At 42.1% G+C, this 18,561-nt stretch overlaps 2 protein-coding genes across 2 annotated transcripts in view; both read right to left on the bottom strand.

Annotated features, from left to right (window-relative positions):
* Window positions 1-628: 628 nt before the first annotated feature.
* On the bottom strand, window positions 629-12,977 carry znf628 (zinc finger protein 628). The gene is made up of 8 exons (XM_037676614.1): window positions 12,605-12,977; window positions 9,191-9,263; window positions 8,179-9,123; window positions 5,735-5,905; window positions 5,325-5,658; window positions 3,568-3,701; window positions 2,683-2,925; window positions 629-2,584 (listed from the first exon to the last, which is right to left on the bottom strand). The coding sequence occupies exons 1-8, from the start codon at window positions 12,805-12,807 to the stop codon at window positions 941-943; spliced, it is 3,747 nt and encodes a 1,248-aa protein (XP_037532542.1). The 5' UTR covers window positions 12,808-12,977; the 3' UTR covers window positions 629-940.
* A 5,161-nt stretch (window positions 12,978-18,138) lies between these two features.
* The window catches only part of il11a (interleukin 11a), a 10,896-nt gene continuing 10,473 nt past the window's right edge, over window positions 18,139-18,561 (bottom strand). Inside the window, exon 5 of the mRNA XM_037676612.1 lies at window positions 18,139-18,318. Coding sequence (XP_037532540.1) covers window positions 18,139-18,318 — 180 coding nt within the window. The remainder of the gene's footprint in view (window positions 18,319-18,561) is intronic.

Below are 18,561 nucleotides of genomic sequence, written 5' to 3'. Positions count from 1 at the left end.
ATTGTTTAGAATATTGCCAGAGTGTGAAAAGTTTTTTTTTAAACTTATCTATATATCTCTATATACTAAAATACTGTACTGTAATATTTTAAATAAACAATCCATGCTGCATGGATTTTTTATTTAAAATATTACAGTATTTAAATAATTTAAGGAGATAGGGATTAACAGGAGTGTACTTGCAGCCTGGCACGTCATGACAAAGTTTACTGAACTTGAACTACTGTATCCCTACTTTGCAGTTTTTTTACTTATTGCGGGTGGACGTGGTCCCAAATACCCGCGATAAAAGAGGGACCACTGTGCACCCTGTGTTGATTGATTTCCAGCAGCCTGACCACTGACCTGTTAGGAGTCGGTCCAATCCAGTCCAGACACCTAACAGCAGTTGAGAACACTGCTATAGTTATAGATCTACATAAATCTGCACATTTTATTTGATTGGCTTGTGTGTTTGGCTGTCTGCCAGCAACTTCAGGTGAGATGTATAATTTATTGCTTCCTAATTTAACGTCATTCACCGAAAACTGTAGCACTGGCAGTAAACTTGTCTCTTTTTTGTTGTCAAGGAAGTCAAACAATCAAACATTTTAACCAATTTATTAATAAGTCATCACCGTTTGCTATCAATACTGTGACAAAAGTGGGGCATGTACAACATTTTTTATTTACAATCATATTTACTAAAACAAACTGCCAAAGACAGTATAAGTTAATCATTAGGAATATTCTGAGGTCCATTTTCAGCCTATTTGAATGTATAACATTTCTAGTTGTGGCACCATTGCGTTACAGCTCAATGTTTGTCAAACTGCATGATTATGTTCAGGTCCTGGTCCTGGAGAACTTAACTGAATAAAGTGCTACCAAACAGCCCACAAAGCGAGACCTTCACTTCCCCACTAACAGTTCCTACTTTGTGAACCCCGCCTCGCCAGAGTCAGACATAGTCACTTTTCCTAGTGGCTTCAGTTGATAATTGCACCTCTGAGCCGTTTACAGAGTTGTGTTCTTTGACAGAGTTGTCCTTTGCGTCTAACGTTATGGTTTCCTGTTTCTCATCACTTCTTGGAGACATCTCCCCCTCGGCTCCTCTATCCATTCTTCCTTCCCGTAGTCCGCTGGTGCTGACCTCAATTATTACGATTTCATCTCCGTTTTGCAGCTGAAATATACGTTCCATGTCTCCCACATCCTCAGAAACGGCATTGTTTGCAGTATTGCACCTTGCCCCCTCTTCTGCCAACATTTCTCCTTCGCCTTCGATCAGAGCTATCATCTGCATACCCCCCTCGGCTTCTTGCTCCATCTTGGTTGCCCCACCGAGATCAAACACCACTTCCTGTCTATCGAGTGGTACAAAAGCTTGGGTGGGTGTGCAGGAGAGCTCCACGCTGTTGTCCTGCCCTTGGTTGAAGGAAGCTGTGGATGAAGCACTGTCTTGTGCCGCAGTGTGGAAATGAAAGACATACGACTTGCCCTGGTTGCCCTTCATCCCTGGCTGTCTCCCCTCCTGCTTACTTTCGTCCCACTCATGCAGAAGTGACACCATCCTTCTCAAATCGTCCCCTTTCTCGTCTTTGTCTTGATCACCTTTGTCGATCTGCAACACGAGTGACGTCGTCTCTCCGATTTCAGTCGCTGATACGTTGGGAAGCTGAGAGTCAGCGGATGGAGATCCCAGTGATGATGTGTCAACAGCACTGCCGTTTGTTACTGGAACAGCTCCACCACCTGCAGTCCGACTGTCTGGTGAGGATTTCTGAAAAGCAGCTTTCGGTTTGCGCCCCCGTCGGCCCCGAGCTGTTCGTGTGCTTCTCCCTAATATGGGTCTGGTCAGCATGGAGTTTGGTGGGATGCTGTGTGTCGGTTTGGCGGCTGGAGTGTGCGCGGTGTTAGTGATTATGATCTTGGTGGGCTGTTGTTGCTGGGAAACAGCTGAAAACTGTGCCATCTGAGTCTGTGTTTGGTTGAGAACGGGCTGGAATGCCTGAACAGTCTGAAGTACAGGAAGAGGCTGAAGATCTGGAGCTGCCGGAGGAGCGTTTGCTGTGGGGAGCAGAATTAACCTGGACTGACCGCCGTTATTGGAGGGACACTGAAAGAGGAGGAAGCTCTGCGACGGGGATGGAGGAGGTGGCGGTGGAGGAACGGGTGCAGGGGATGACAGAGGAATAAGCTGCAAGCCGTTGGCTGTCTGAATCATAAAGTAGTTCTGGGAGGTGTTGGGGGGAATATTAAGAGCTGGCTGGGACACAATCAGACTGCCGTTCTTTCCTGAGGCTTCCAGGGTGATGGGATTGAACAGGGTTGTGGTGGTGGTTACTCCTCCCAAACTGGCTCTCACTGCTACACCGTCTTTACTCCCACCACCTGTGCCAGGAAGGGAAACACCACTGCCGTGGGTACGGATATGTCTCTGCAAGTACGAGTGTATGACAAACTCCTTAGAGCAGTACGGGCATTTGAAGTCTTTGCGTGAAGAGTGTGTACGAAGGTGAAGCTGAAGGTTGGAGGAGTGTGTAAAACTTTTACTGCAGTGTGTGCAGTGGAAAGGTCTCTCTCCCGAATGGGTACGCTCATGCTGCACTCAAAGAAATAAGACAGAGAGGAAGAATTGAGAAAACAAAAACTAAGATCAGATGTCAATTTGAATGACAATATTTGCGAGACGGCACTGACCTGCTTGAGGTTTGACGTCTGGGAGAAAGATTTGCAGCAGATGGAGCACGTATGAGGCCGCAGCCCCGAATGCATCTGACTGTGCCTCCGCAGGCAGCTGGTGTTCTTGAAAGACTTGCCGCACTCTTTGCACACGTAAGGCCTCTCACCTGTGTGCTGCCGCAGGTGGTACTGGTAGTGAGAGCTCCATTTGAATGTAAGAGGGCAGTGAGGACACTGGAACGCTCGGACTCCCGTATGTACCTGGGGAACGGTAAGATGATAATATGTGAAATTGTTTTTAATAAATTAAACTTCAAACTTAGCTGCAAAGCTGTTAAAATTATAACATTTCACCACCAAATAGTCGTTACTGTAAATACCAAATACTGCTTGATTTCTTGATATTCATTTTTTTTTGTCAGAAAGACTTTGTCAGATACTTTAGGCAGCAACCCTGAATTTCATACGTGCTGCAGTTGCTGAAAGGATATGACAGAAGGCTGAGTTCAAGTTACACATAGTGGTTTCAGTAATTGCAATTTTTACTTATTGTTTACTGTTAAAACAATTACATTTCTTCTACAAGATCTAGTATCTTTTAAAGTGCCAGTTAAAGATGGACTACCAAATCTGAACAAATTTCTTGACACAATGACAACAGCTCTCACCAACACAACCACCTAAAAATAGATGCTAATATTATTTTTCCCATCATGTAAAAATCCTAAAAAAATTTCCTTTGTTTTCCATTATAAATTTAATGCAAGAAGAGTGTCAGTCAGTATAAGAATAACTGGTATAAATCAATAAATCTTATACAAGGGCTGTTTCAGCTGAAGCGTTGTGTAAGAACTTCAACGCAAAAGTCCTCACGACACCTTAACTAAAAACGAAGAGACCCACCCGCTGATGAATGGAGAGCAGTGAGGACCTCTTGAAGCTCTTTCCACACTCGGTGCAGCGGTAAGGTCTTTCTCCAGTGTGATCCCTCATGTGGTACTTCAGCCCAGAGGAGCCTTTGAAGGCTTTTCCACATTCTGAACAACGATACGGTCTCTCTGTGCACAATTATAAAGTGCACACAAAGTGTAATATGATGTAAATAAAAAGGGAGGAAAAAAGGAAAATCACTTTAACAGTTTAAGATCTCTGATTACTAATAATGAATTCTTTACTCTAAAGCAGGGGTTCTCTCAGTTTTATGTAAAGAGTTTTCTGTAATAATTTGAAGAAGTGGTGATACATTTATAAGTGAATAGGCAAGTTTTAACAAGGATTTTGATGCTGTTCATTTTCTCAAAACTGTAATTTTTGGAAGCTGAAATTAAAAAAATTGTTAATTAAGTGTGTCTTGAATGAAAAATACCCCATGTTTAAATGTTTAAAAGTATAAAAATTGTATTAACACTATTAAAGAACAGATTTCAAGTATTTATGTTACATAAATATTTCCATTGCATTAAAGAGACAAATTGAAGACAATTATTTAATAAACATGAGGGTTATGAGGGGGTCCCTGAACCCAAAAAGTTTGAGAACCCCTGCTCTAAAGGACAGATAATTGCTGTAGGTGTTGTTTTACATAACATGTTTTTAGTTTGTAAGAACTGAATTTCAGTTCATTCTATTAATTTAGTGCTAAGTGACCAAAATAATCCTCTCTGGATCTCGACACTAAATGGAGAAAGGAAACAGTTCTTTATACAGTCTCAGTCAATCCAGTCCAATAATATGATCCATTTTGTTGTGTTAGAAATGAGATGCTGCTTCAAGTGGAGGAGTTTAAACATTTCAAAGTTTTGTTCACAGTGAAGGAACAATGGAGCATGAGATCAACAAATGGACCAGTACAGTTTCTGCAGTATTGGGTCCATCTGTGCTGGTCCGTTGTGGTGAAGAGGGAGTTCACCTGCGAGGATAAGCTCTCTCTTTACCAGCCATCTACATTCCTACACTCACATATGGTCACAAACACTGAGTAGTGACCAGAAGAATGAAATCTCAGATACAGGTGGTTGAAAGGTTTGCTCTGCAGGGTAGCTGGGCTCACTCATAGATGGGTGAGAAGTTCAGTTATCTGGGAGAAACTTGGGGTAGAGCCACTTCTCCTCGACATCGATGGGAACCAGTTAAGGTGGTTTAGGCACCTGGTAGGGATACCCCCATAAGCCTCCCTAGGGAGATTTTCTAGGCATATCCAAATGGTAGTAGACCCCAGGGAAGACCCGGGACACGCAGGACAGACTGTCTTTCAGCTGGCCTGGGAACACCTTGGAATCCTCCTGGAAGAGGTGGCTGGGGAAAGAAATGTTTGGGCTTCCCTGCTCAAGCTGCTGCCCCGTGACTCGACTCCAGAACAAGCGGCAGATAATGGACGGATGAACAATCCAAATTAATTAAACACCATCAGATTGTCAACTTGCAAAATTTGCCAAATGAAACAAATAAATTTAGCTTTGATTTAATCCTCTATAATCATAGAGGCAGTTCCCTTTCTTTTTTTTCTCCGTGTTACAAAAAACTGAACATCTGTGGTTAATCCAGATGTTTCCGTGCAGCACATCCTACAGCTTCAGTGGTGGAGCATTCTCAGCAACGCAGCACTGATGCATTCAGACTGTTGTGAGACAGGCTTCATTTTACCTCCTGATGATATTTACCTCCAGCAGGAATGCTCTTGCTGGTCCCCGCCTTTTTTTGAGCTCTGGTCAGTTTAGGCTGGTGCTCCTCTTGTTCCTCGCAAACAGCTATGATGTCGATGTGGATCTCTCTCTGGCCCTCCTGTTGCTTGTCGGCCTGGCCGGGAGAGGACGGCAAGGGGAGAGACAGGGACAGGGATGGAGGACACACTATTTCAGCCTCCGCCTCGGCCAGGAGGCGCTGCTCCGGGGTGTGGGAGTGTTGGTGGGTGAGGAGTGACGAGAGAAGAGGGAAAGAGCGGTCGCAAGCGGAGCAGCTGAACTGGGAGCGGCACTGTGATGACAGAGAGTGCATCTGGGGAAACAAAAAGAGACAACGTTCATAGAAACTGTGAGTCCTGGCTTTTGATATGAAGTCCAGTAGTTCTCACCAGTGACACGTGTCTATTGAGGCCTCCGCTGGTCTTGAAGCTCTTACTGCAGTAGCCACATGACAGCCCTGCCCATGTGGTTCTGGCCTCTGGCTGAACAGGCTCAGAGCTCTGAGTCACCTCTGTGAAGCGCTGCAGCAGGTCAAACTGGGCCTGGGTGGTGCACACATTCTGCGGAGGAACCAAAAGAAAGTAACATATTTTAAACATGAAAACCTTTGGCTTGAAATGAAATAAGACAAAATGTGAAGAAAAACACTGGATCAACACCAGTGGGGGAGGGTGGAGGTGGATAAAGTGTTTGCACAGGACTATGAACTACAACATATCCAACTGGAAAAAGGATTTTTTTTGCAGTTATAATTTTACTGATTACAATTAATCACTCAGCATCAATCAGGTGGAGTGGTGGCACAGAGGTTAGAAAAGGTGAACCTATGGTACAGAGGTTGCCGGTTCTAATCCTCTCGGCCATTACATCAAAAATTTACGTAGGAAGGGTGAAGCATCCACACCTGCCTCCACCTTCATTTGCCTCACTTTGGGCCCTTAACCCCCCAGCTGTTCCCCAGGGGCCTTAGGTGGCAGCCCTCTGCTCCACACAGAGGGGTAGCGTGGTGATTGGTGGTTGCATCAGGAAGGGTCCCTCGATACTTCACGGTTTGACTTTTGCGGACTTGCTCTTTTGTGGTTTGTCAAAGTAAGATTGTACACATCACACAATTGTCATTTTTAATATTACTCACGTGATTGGGGCAGTACGGGATACAGCAAAAAGTTAAAAAAAAAAAAACTTGGGCATGCGCCGTCATTTTGTAGTTTTCTCTCAATAAGCCTACACTGTATTGCCAGTCAAAAGGACTACATTACCCAAAAACCAACAGTGCACTACCCAGAATTCCCAAGTGCTTCCAGCTGTTGCCTTCTGCTGGAATGGAGGGAAAGTTTTGATCCGATCGGAAAAAATTCAGTCCTTATTCATAGTGAATTTGGCGCTCAGTGGATGCAGAGAGCCGTACGGAACCGACAGGGAATTGGACCAGGACTGGACTTCCAGCATCATCAGTCAATCTGAGTGCTGCTTACCAGCCCAGGGAGCCTCTCTGGCAGGGTTGCTTGGAGGTCCAGTGTTTTCTCCGGCGCTCACCAGGACTTTTTTCATCCGGATTTGGACTCAATCGAGACCATTGTGTGGTTTTGTTTGTAGTACATAGCTACTGTGCAGTACATATACGTATGTTGTTAAAATGATGTAGGTTTAACAGTTTAGAGCATTGTGGGCTTCGTCGCTGCAGGGTAGGTCTGCAGAGCCAGAACCGAGCCCGACCGACCGGAACCGAGCTGCTGTTCTGCAGAGCAGGTGAGTAAAATATTTCAGTACTGTACAGTACATATACGTATGGTATTAAAATTATGTAGGTTAAAATTTTAGAATATTGCAAGAGTGTGGGAAGGGTTTATAATAGAGGTGCACCGATTGCAGTTTTCTGGCCGATTCCGATTTAGTTTGATAAGCGACATTGTCTGGTGTTATTAGGTTATCAGGTGTTATTTAGTATTTTTAGTTTAATGTTTTTCTTAGTTCATATCTTAGATCTTATTACTGTTTTTATTTTACATTTTATACTTTTGTTGGATGTAACTGGAACCCTGTGTACACAATTTCGTCCCACCACATGTACATGTGTGCGTATGACAAATAAAGAAACTTTCACTTTGACTTATAAGGTCACAATGCACCTTCAATTTTCCAATCTTATTTTATTGAAAACCATACTCTTGAACAATATCCTAGAAACAATATAAACTTGTTTTAACTGGCCATGTAGTGCTCTGAAATATAAGTAAAGTTCAGACAATTGTTAAAACTACAAAAAAAAAAAAAAAATCGATAAAATCGTTTTCTCATGCAAGTATCGGCCGATGGCCCAAAATTAAGGAAATCGGGGCCAATAAATCAGCCGGCTGATTTATCTGTGCACCCCTAGTTTATAAAGCCTTAAAATATATATAAATACTAAAACAAATATAGCATTCCCACACCAAAGTCCACGCTCAATAATCCAGGTACAAAATCCAACAATGTTCAGTCAGGTCGGTTTCTGGAAGAAACCGTCCAGATGACCCGACTGAACAGTTATAGCATTCCTACTTTGCGGTTTTTCACTTATTGCCGGGGGGTCCAAAATGTAACCCCCGCAATAAACGAGGGACTACTGTACAGCGAGTTTGCTTGCTGTGGCCACCCCTGAAGAAGGGAGCAACCGAAAGAAAGCTATGATTGCAAATCTCTGTCACGCTTAATAAAAGTGGGCACAGTGGTTTGAAAGCTCGTCAGAAGATGAATTTCCCAATTAATTAAATGTCTTACTCATACATGAAGTGCTGAACTTAGGATGTTGGTGTTTTATTAAAGCATGTGGAATGGTTCATTTCCTACTTACAGCATTGCTGCCATCTGCACCTTCTGTCAAACCGAAGATCACCTCGGCTGTGTGTCCGCCTTCAGCCACAGTGGTAGTCTCCACCACCTCCTCAAAGTCAGCCAGCAGGTGTCCAGCTCCCACAAGCCCATCCCCAACTTCCATCTCTTCCCCTTGTATTGCCTCTCCACTGGCTCCATGCTCCTCTGGAGCCATATGAATGGCCTGGTGCTCCTCCAGCTCAGTCCGTGAGCCAAAAGTGTGGCTGCAGCTGCCACAGCTGTACAGCAGCACACTGGCCCCGGTGTCAGTGCTCAGGTGAACCTCGGTCCCGATGGCCCGAGATGCGCACACATCCCCCTCAGAGGGAGTGAGAGTGAGCTGGGGGAGAAGACCTGGAGTCTGACCAGAGGAAGTGGTTGAAAGAAACACTTCTTCCATCCCCATGCCAACTCCATCTGTGCCCTCCTGGCTCACAAACTCCACCATGTCTGTCAACATCGATGATGTCACTTCCTCTGTCCCAACCACCACTTCAACTACCGGTACCTCATTCCTCTTCCGTCCATCCTCCCCCCTCTTGCCCTCCTTGGCTCCTGCATTAAGGTTGGCGTGCGAGTTCTTGTGCAGCGCCAGGTTCGATGAATGCGTGAAGCTCCGTCCACATTCGCTGCAGACGTACGGCCTCTCACCTGTGTGTATCCTCATGTGCTGCCTCAGGTTTGTCGACTGAGTGAACGACTTGTTGCACACCGAGCACGTGTAAGGCTTGAGGCCAAGGTGGACATTCTTGTGTCGCCTCAGACTGCTCGAGTTCTTGAAAGCCTTTGGGCAAGTGTCACAGGGGTACGGGCACTCTCCAGTGTGCTGACGCAGGTGGTACTGGTAGTGAGAACTCCATTTGAAGGTCAGGGGGCAATAGGGGCACAAGAAAGTACGGACTCCAGTGTGAACACTCTGATGGACCTGAGGACAGACGGAAATGGTTAAACACCTCCCTTTAAAAAAACGAAGCCTTTATTGGATTTCTCACCTGGAGGAGAGATGAGCGTTTGAAGGCTTTGCCACAGTCTTGGCATTTATACGGCTTTTCTCCTGAGTGTGACCTGCAAAAATAAACTAGCCATTTAGGAATAAAATATAAATCTTTACTTACAATTATTTTAAACACAAAATAAAACATTTAAACAGAAATTGCTTTAAAAAAAAAAACATTAATGTGAACTTCTGTTCTTCATAACGACTGTTATGAATTTCACACTGTTTTCCTGAAACATAAGAGTCCACTGCTGAAGGGAAAACAGTGATAATAAAATTGCTTGTACCTTTGTGCATGTTCAGTTAACTGTAGTGTTAGCAAAATAACTCAAACCAGTGACCAGATTTGAACATAAATCAGAAAGTTATCATTAGATGCACATCTACAATTGACTAATTTCTGGAGCCAACCCTATTCAAGATGGCCACCACAGCCAAACAACCATAAGAAACACAACAGCTGTATCTAAACACATTTAAGTTTGAGATTTGAGTTGGACATATTTGGTTTAGAGGGTGGAATACAGTTTATAGGAAAAATGTAAAAGATAGATAAAGGCCGGTGGCCGACCTCATGATCAGCTGAATACAACGGTGATAAACAGGGAGTACCATGTTCTTCTGTACGAAGGTAACTGCAGGTAAATCTTCCATTTCTACGTCACCACTTGCTCTTGCCGAGGTCGGACGCTTTTGCCCTCCTCTCCCTCTCCACTTTGCTTTGCTGCTCTGTCTGTGAAACTGCTTCTGAGCCTCTCTTGCATCTTCCAAACCATAATTATGGACTTGTTTTGATCAATTTGTCCCTCAACACAATTTTACAACATTTCTTCGAAGAGAAGACAGACTTTAGGCGAGCCGATTTGTCCTGCTGGCACACACGCAGCTGGATATCTCATCGACTTGAAGACTTGATGATGTGTCTATCTCTGCTGCCATTTGTGGATTTTAAGGATGCATATTTAATTGGATTTACGATAACTGGTTCCTGATTTTTGGATTCAGCTGGTTGCTGGTTTTATCAATCAAGGAAGTTGGTGGCTGCAAATTTTGACCCGATCACGCTGCTTGCCTTTATGATGGCTTGGTTCCTGCTTCAAGTACCCAGACTCAAATGCTTTGGGCAGAATGGATCAGATCTCGGGGATTTTACTCAGGCATGTTCCATTGGTTTGGCCATGTAATTTGGACATTTCGGAACCGTTTGGACCAACACAGACTGAAGGAAGATGTCATTAAGTTCTGCCTGTCCCCAAAACAACTGTGTGTTTATCTGAATTTAGCTCCCCTGGCTGGCCTTATAGGCCATCTTATCTGAATTCACCTGGAGAACATGTAATCTGACGCTCACCCCCACCCCCCGAGGAATTTCCAACTGATCAACAAGAGGAAACCAGCTGAATAAACATTGTGTCATCATTTCAGGACTCTTGAATTCCCAAAGGCGTTATCCTTGGCCATTCCCCGACATCCCTCGAGAATGTTTACGGATCTCACTGGAGGAAACTGGCTGATTATTCCATCCTTATCAGAACTCTTACAGTGTCCTCGAGAGCATCCATGGACATTGCTCACCGCTCTCGTCGTCTCACCCCCTCTGCGGAATGTCTACGTCACTATGTGCTTGTTGTGCGAGGGTTTTTTAATATTAGAGTTTTTCTTTTCAGCCAAGAAGAAAAAGTCTGATAGGAATTTTTTTGTCTTCACTTCCTACGTGTCCAGTTTCACTACTTTTTGTCTGTCCAAACAGATCTCACTTGTAAACGAGTCTTCTAGGCTCAATGTGACTTATCTGCCTAAATAAAGGTTGAATGAATGAAATTTATGGTCATAATTGCATTGCATGATTAATGGTTAAATTAAAGGTTAATGCTTGAAGCTAGTTGTTCTTCGTTTTGTGTTTTAAATGTAGATATATGTTGCAACTTCTGGGTGCATAAGTTTAGTCTTTGTTGGGAGCCGTGATGGTGTAGAGGCAGGGCAGCCGGCTTGGGACCCGAAAGTCCCAGGTTCGATCCCCAGTCACTGCATATCACGTGGCGTCTCTGGGCAGCACACCTCATCCCCAAAATAGCTGCCCACTGCACCACCTGGTGGTGGATGGCTTAAATGCAGAGACTAATTTCGCCATAGTATGGAAACATACAGTGATGACATTATTATTATTAATAAAACTAAACTGATTTTGTACAAAGTGTTTAATAGGCTGTGTAATGTCACGTTTACACTCTTAGCACATACTGAATTTCACAGTAAATTCTTGCCCTGTGTTGCTCTGTGGCATGAAAACATCTGCTGCAGAAACTATTTGAAATTACAGTAGTCGCTCGCTCTATCGCGGACTCGCTCTATCACGGACTCGCTCTATCGCAGTTTTTCAAAATAAGATTGGAGATGACACACAATTGGCTGATTGATGGATGAGCCACACGATCGGCATGGACTTCTTATTGAAAAATAAATTATTTAAAATTATGTAGCACCTGCTGCAGGCCACACTGCAGAATAATCTTCCTGCTGCAGCTGATCAGCTGTAGTCTGTGTAGAGAGAAGTGGGCATGGCCTCGAACACTTGTAGGTGGCTGAGAGCAGCGGAGGAGGGGCTGAAATCATGACATTCTGTGCTCTTTTAGAATGTTTAGAGTTGAGAAACATTATTTTGAATATTGCAAGTGTGTGGGAAGGGTTTAAAACACCTTTATATATATATATATATATATATATACGCACACTAAAATAAACTACTACTTGTACTAATATCCCTACTTGGCTGTTTTTCACTTATCGTGGGTGTTCAGGGTACGGATCCCCCGCGATAAGGGGGCCGAGATGGTGTAGGGGCAGCCAACTCGGGACCCAAAGGTCCTGGGTTCGACGTCTCCGAGCAGGACATCCAATCCCGAATTGCTCCCCCGGCGCTTACATAGTTGCCCACTACTCCACCTGGGTGTATCCCAGGTGCAATGGGTTAAAGGCAGAGAACCAATTTTGTCTTTGTATGGGAACATACAATGATGACAACACATAGCACTTTATTTATTATTATTATTATTATAAACGAGGGACTACTGTATTAGTATCTTATATATTTGACTTTTTTTCCTGTCTTCTTTGCCTTAATGTTGGCTGATAAGGCAGAAATGCCTCACTAAATACCTCAGGTAACTGTGAGCTTCACTACCTTTTTTGTTGGTTTGTCAAAGGTTAGCTCACCCTGGGTTACGTTTCTGCATGGGCAGAGTGATCTTACCGTTCGCACCATGTCAATTCTAATTTACATGTTTACCCTGTTTGAGAGTTGATACAAGTTTAGAATCTGACGGTTTTCCCCCCCAAGCGATGTTTCGAGCATAAGCTATGTTAACCATTCAGATCAGTGCCATAGGAGAGCGTTTTCACATAGGTGTACCGTTGGTGGTAGAGCAGAGCAGAGGAGCCTTTGAAGGCCTTGGGGCAGAGGTTGCAGCGGTACGGTCTCTCGTTGTTGTGGCTCCTCTGGTGGTGAGTCAGCCTGGACGACCACCTGAAGCTCTTCCCACAATCCAGACACTGAAAGGGGTGTTCTGACTGCTCCGACTGAGGAGCCGATTCTGACGCAGACGACGTCACCATGTCCAGTACCACGTCCTCTCCACCGTCCACTGCCCCCTTGTCTTCCTCCACCAGCTCTCCTCTCTCCACGTCCTCCTCACCATCCTCTCCTGACCCAAGATGGGGTGGGTAAGAGGAGAGGGAGTTAGTGGACTGGGTGGGTAAGAGTTCTGCTTGTACCACCAGGGCCACGGAGTTCGCCATCACCAAATCTGTCAGTCTAGTGGCAGACGGGATTTCTTAGGAAGCAAGTGGGGATCAGTGTTGGTGCAGCCTCATAGTTCACCCTTCCTTCATGTTTTCTTCTGTGACTGATCAACTTTCACTCCTGGAAACTGCAGCTGTCATCCCAAAGTGGAGAGGCTCGGAGATGGGTCTGACATGAAGTGAAATGGAAGTAAACACGGTGGTGTAAGTCCTGGGAAGAATGTCCCCTTTAAATTCTCCCCCCTCCCTCGTCTCGTGCCTGAAGAGGAGATGGTCCTCCCTCCGGCCGTGAGCTCCCTGTGCGTCCCCGCAGTGCGGTGTTGATAATCCTCACGAACCGGAAACCGCTAAAACACACATTTTGACACGGTTAGGTCATAAACTACGTCTAAACTGGTCAGAGTAGCTAGCCAGCAGGAAACACACACACACATCAGATTTTCACAGTATCAGCAAAAAGCAGCCAGTGGCCTATTTAAAGCTAACGAAGCACTTATTGGAGCAAAATAACTTCGTCTAACTGCTCGCTAGTTGGACGAAGCCGAGCAGAACAGGAACTCACCGTGCACTTCTAACTCATCTTCGAGCCATATTGTAATAATTGTTGCAGTAAGACGCTGGATGCTGGAGTGCTAATCCACACAACCTTAACAATAAAAACAGCGGCGCAAACTAACAGCAGTCCTCCACCCTTCTAAGAACGACGACGCTGATTGGCTGCGAGGTCGAAACAAAGAGCGACTACGATTGGCCAGAAGGTTTAATACACAGATAAACGTTCTTAAACCTCATATAAATTATTAATATTACACTAATTTAACTGAAATTTGTTTCAAAAGCGTTTAAAACTAATAACAAAATTATTTAAGACTGATTCACGATCCTTTATCTACAAAAATGTATCCGTCGAGCCGCTGAGACTTCTGGGTAATGTAGTAGATTGCATCATTCCGCAGTAATCCTGGTTTAATAAGCATATAACACAGCATAAATATGTATTTTATATAATCAAATAATCAAATGAATTTTAGAGGTAAATATATATATACCTTTAGAGGTATATATATATATATATATATATATATATATATATATATATATATGTGTGTGTGTGTGTGTGTGTGTGTGTGTGTGTGGTGTGTGTGCTTAAGATAACCTCAGAAGATAACCACAGAAAAGCAGAATGATTTAAGTAAATAAAAGCAAAAGTTTTATTTCTAATGAAGTTGATGTTTTCCATATTTGGGTTCCAACTTCCAAGATAGAAAATTATAACTGGAACATCCTCTAACTTAGAGTTTGTATTCTTAGAGGCTCTGAGAATACAAACTCTAAGAAAGTTTATGATTCTGATGCAGATGGCCTCTTGTCCTGAGCCTGATTCTGCTGGAGGTTTCTTCCTCATGAGGGAGTTTTTCCTTTCCACTGTTGCCTATATGCTTGCTCAAGATGAGAGTCTGCAACCAAGTTAAGACTCAAAGCAGTCTCCTCCTCAGATAAATACTGTTATTAACTTGTTTTTATAAATATGAATGTTTCTGTACAGTGCCCTGAGATGACATCTGTTGCGACTTGGTGCTATATAATTAAACTGAATTTAATTTAATTGACCAGTCTTGACCTCAAAATACAATATGGCTGACCTGCAAATGAAAAGATTTGATAGCTTCAATTAAAAAAAAACTTTTAACTGAATTTGTTATGTTGTAGTAATTCAGTTAGACACAAATTACTTCCCATTCCAACCACTATTGTTGTTTGAATGGTCAGAATGCAAATAAAGCTATTGTTATCAGCTTGCATTGCCATATGTAGTGCCTGGGTCACTGAGCATCACCATTAAAAAATCCTACAGGTTTTCTGAGATGCAACTAGAACACATTTAAGTCAGGTTGGACATTTCCAGATCTGAGTTTCAGTGAAAGGAACGCAGCAGCAATATTTTACAACCCAATAAGTTTTAGAGTCAACTCAATTCAAGGTGGCTGCCACATCTTATCGATCTTAGCCAACACAAAAATTACTTTAACTGAGTCAATTTTACTAATATTTAGTTAAAATTTAACGTGGTGGTATGTGAGCATCAGCTATAACACATATTCAAGTGCTGCACATTGTGCAGTATTTTGCTTAAAACATCTGGGATTAATCGGCTCTGTTTTGTTAGTAAAGTTGACAGATTTTACTGAAATTTTCTGAAAATAGTTTAGCCAATACCATAGATCAGGGGTCTGCAACCTAATCAAAGAAGCTGATCTGCCCCTTCTTTTATTAAATTAAATGTGTCCAGAGCTGCAAGTTTGGCTGGCATTATAAAACTAGAATTATCTAATGATTTTTAACATTTAATGCAGCTTGAAATGTTGGCTTTACTGTTTTATGTTATTTGTTTTATTGTTGTTACTGTTTGCTGTTTTATGATTTAGTAGTTCATTACTTTTATGGTATTTGTTGAGTTCATAGTTTTTATGCTTGTATGTGTTAGTGTACAGCACTTTGGCCAACGGTGTTGTTTCAAAGTGCTTTATAAATAAAATTGTATTTTATTATTGTATTGTATTGTATTTATTGATATATTTACATTTGAGGACAATATAAATTACCAGATTCTTGTAAAGAACAAAAAATATATAGATTTTTACAATTTTTATTAAAATTTAATCAATGAATTATGCAGGTCTATGTGATATGAGAGTTCTGCGATGGAGTTAAACTCAAAGCAGTCTGCTCCTCAGATAAATAATGTTAAATTATTATTTTAAACATGAATGTTTCTGTTGACTTATTTTATATATGCATATTTCTGTTCAGTGCCCTGAGACGACTTCTGTTGTGACTTGGCACTATATAAATAAGCTGAATTGAAATAAAATAAACTGAATATGCTTAATTGTGGAAAAATTAACGATCTCACTTTGAAGAAATAAAGCATAAAGTGAGTATCTAACAAGGTTGAGTCAGGTCATGGACAGATTCTTCTTTGATGAAACGTTTCATCTTTTATCCAAGACTTTTTCTATCCGAGGCGCTGCAAACAAACTCAGTATTATAAACAGGCATTTGGCTAAATGGCTGTTTATAATACTGAGTTTGTTCGTAGTGCTTCAGACTGAAGAAGCCTTTTGGATAAAAGACTGAATGTTTCAACAAAGAAGAATCCGTCCATGACCTGACTCAACCTTGTTAGACCTGGATTATTGAGCATGGATTATTGAGCATGGATTATTGAGCATGCATCAATACATAAAGTAAGTATGTTTCACTCCTTGTATTAGTATTAGTACTAGTAGTCACAAATTTGCTAAATAAATTACAGGAAAACTGCTAAACCTAACCATTTTTTTCTTGTTGGTATAACAATCAAATCATAATTACTTTTTCCTTTTTTTTTTTGGTTAGTTTTGATCAAAGCTAGAAAGAGGTTCAGAGGAACCACAGGGCTGCATGGGTTGCAGAGCTGCAGGTTGCAGGCCCTTGCCCTAGATAGTTCACTTTAATCAATACAAAAATGTCTGTGCCTCAGTTAATTCTACAATTATTGAGCTAAATGTTGGCATGGTATTTGCTGAGAGTCATCATCAACACATACTTTGAGCACAAAAACCTTTGGGAGTTTTTTTATTGTGTTTTCCCACTGATACCCCTGCTCTCGTTTGGATGATTCTTCCTAAATGTCATTTTCTTTAATGTTTGGTTGCCTTGCACTGTCTTGGTTGGTTAAAAAAAAAAAAAAACAGTCCCATTGTGCACATTCTTTAGCATTTATTTCACTAAGGCACATATTTCACATTGAGGCCAATCAGCGTGTGGAGGAGGCATCTTGATGTTACAGAAATAATTTAAACGTGGTAGTACAATAATAGCGAATAAGAATAAAAACTTGTATAAAAGTACAAAAGGAAAGGAGTCTCGCTCCACTGCAGCACAAAATAAATAGTTCCACCAAGTTACTTAAATAAATAGTCAATACTGTATCAGATACTAGAATAGGAATGAATAAAAATTAAAGTGATAAACCAGTAATCTACATTATATTGCAGAGAACAACATAAAACACAAAAACACTGTATACAACATATTACATTCTTGTACATATAAGTACATCTGTACAGGACATAGAATCACAATACATAGTATTTTAAGGCTTTGGGTGTTTAACCAAAAATAAGAAACTTTTCTAGACCAAAGCTCAAGTACAAAATCAGCCATCTCACTTTTCCAAGAGGCTAATCCTAATAAGTTTGTGCAAAGAATCTAATCAGGACCATCAGTGCTCGGCAAGAGGGCACATTCATACAAGTTTACCACAATGTTAAATTTGCCTCCTCATGCAGGACACAAGGACTTGATAGGAAAATCTGTGGTACTTTTTTTTTTTTTTGCCTCTAACAAGTTACCATCCAAACATTTGAAAATAAATACAAGCAATTTGATAAGGCAGTGGGTGGCAAATTCTTACATAGTACATTTAACCATTGTTTGAAAAAGGTTTACCATTTTTTGGCATGTTTAAGGGCATTCTGAGGGAAACGGGGGAAACTCCTCCTGTCCAACATGCTACAACTACTGGAAAAACCAATGGCTGTAGAAGTACAAATATCAAAAGTAACTTAAAGTAGTTTATTTTAAAATATTTACTAGAAATGAAGGTTAAAGAAGTGCTACTGTTTAATTTTTTTTTTTTTTAAATTATGTTTTCTTCTTGAAGATCAGTGAGACACAAGAGCGGACAGAAAAGACCATTAAAAAAAATGTTGGCATATATATTCACGTTAGTATGGAAATAAAGGGAAGAGTGACACATTACAACTTATAATAAATAAAATAAATAAATTACTAACTGGCAATAAATAAATAAATACATAAATAACATAGTATTAACAAGGCCGCAAGGAGGGAGACTGGAGGGTTGTGAAATAATCGGACAGTTGGTTTTAACGGGATTCTTGATGGCCAAAACTTGCTGCAGTGTGCCGTATCCTTACTGGCTCTCACAGAAAGACACCTTTCTTCAACACACATGCCACTGACAGTAACATTTGGACCTCTTAAGCGACTACAGTGCACATTGACATGGTCCTGTTTCCCCTTTGGACTAAGGCAGAACTCCAAGGACTCCTGTTTGGCTCGGCACTGTGTGGATCATCATTGCACTGCAGAAGCTTTGGGCCTGAGGCTGAGGAACGCTCTATACGCCCAATCACAGAAGAGCTTGAAGTGCTGGAGAAGCTCGTGGCTGGACTGCAGGACGTCAAAGTGAGAGGGGAGGTGAGGAGGGAGGGAGGGGGTGGCAGAAGTCAGCTTTGGTGCTTCAATTCTCTGCATCTGTGGGGAGGAAGATGGGAAACCAACTAAATTAGAAAAGAGCTGGTCTGAGTGAGAGTTAACAGCTTGTTCAAGCAGGAGCGAACAGAGTGTCCAAACAGGTTCCCACACTTTTTTAAGCAGGAGGTGATAAATGAACGAGCTATCACCTACTTCGAACAGGACCTAACAGCTTTTTCAAGCGGGAGTTAACAGTTTGTTCGAGCAGGAGCTAACAGCTTGAAGCTAACGGTTTGTTCGAGC

Source organism: Nematolebias whitei, chromosome 5 (genome assembly GCF_014905685.2).
Source record: "Nematolebias whitei isolate Nwh7 chromosome 5, NemWhi1, whole genome shotgun sequence".
In the NCBI taxonomy this organism is placed as follows: domain Eukaryota; kingdom Metazoa; phylum Chordata; class Actinopteri; order Cyprinodontiformes; family Rivulidae; genus Nematolebias; species Nematolebias whitei.
The sequence above is the reverse complement of the archived record's forward strand: the minus strand, read 5'-3'. Positions and strand labels throughout refer to the sequence as shown.

Excerpts from the sequence above, each read along its gene's own strand:
- znf628 (XM_037676614.1), bottom strand. The coding sequence starts at position 12,807 with ATGGTGACGTCGTCTGCGTCAGAATCGGCTCCTCAGTCGGAGCAGTCA. Across the intron at positions 9,124-9,190 it reads AACGCTCATCTCTCCTCCAG|GTCCATCAGAGTGTTCACAC; the intron begins GTGAGAAATCCA and ends GTCTGTCCTCAG. Across the intron at positions 2,926-3,567 it reads TGCTCTCCATTCATCAGCGG|GTACATACGGGAGTCCGAGC; the intron begins GTGGGTCTCTTC and ends ACCGTTCCCCAG.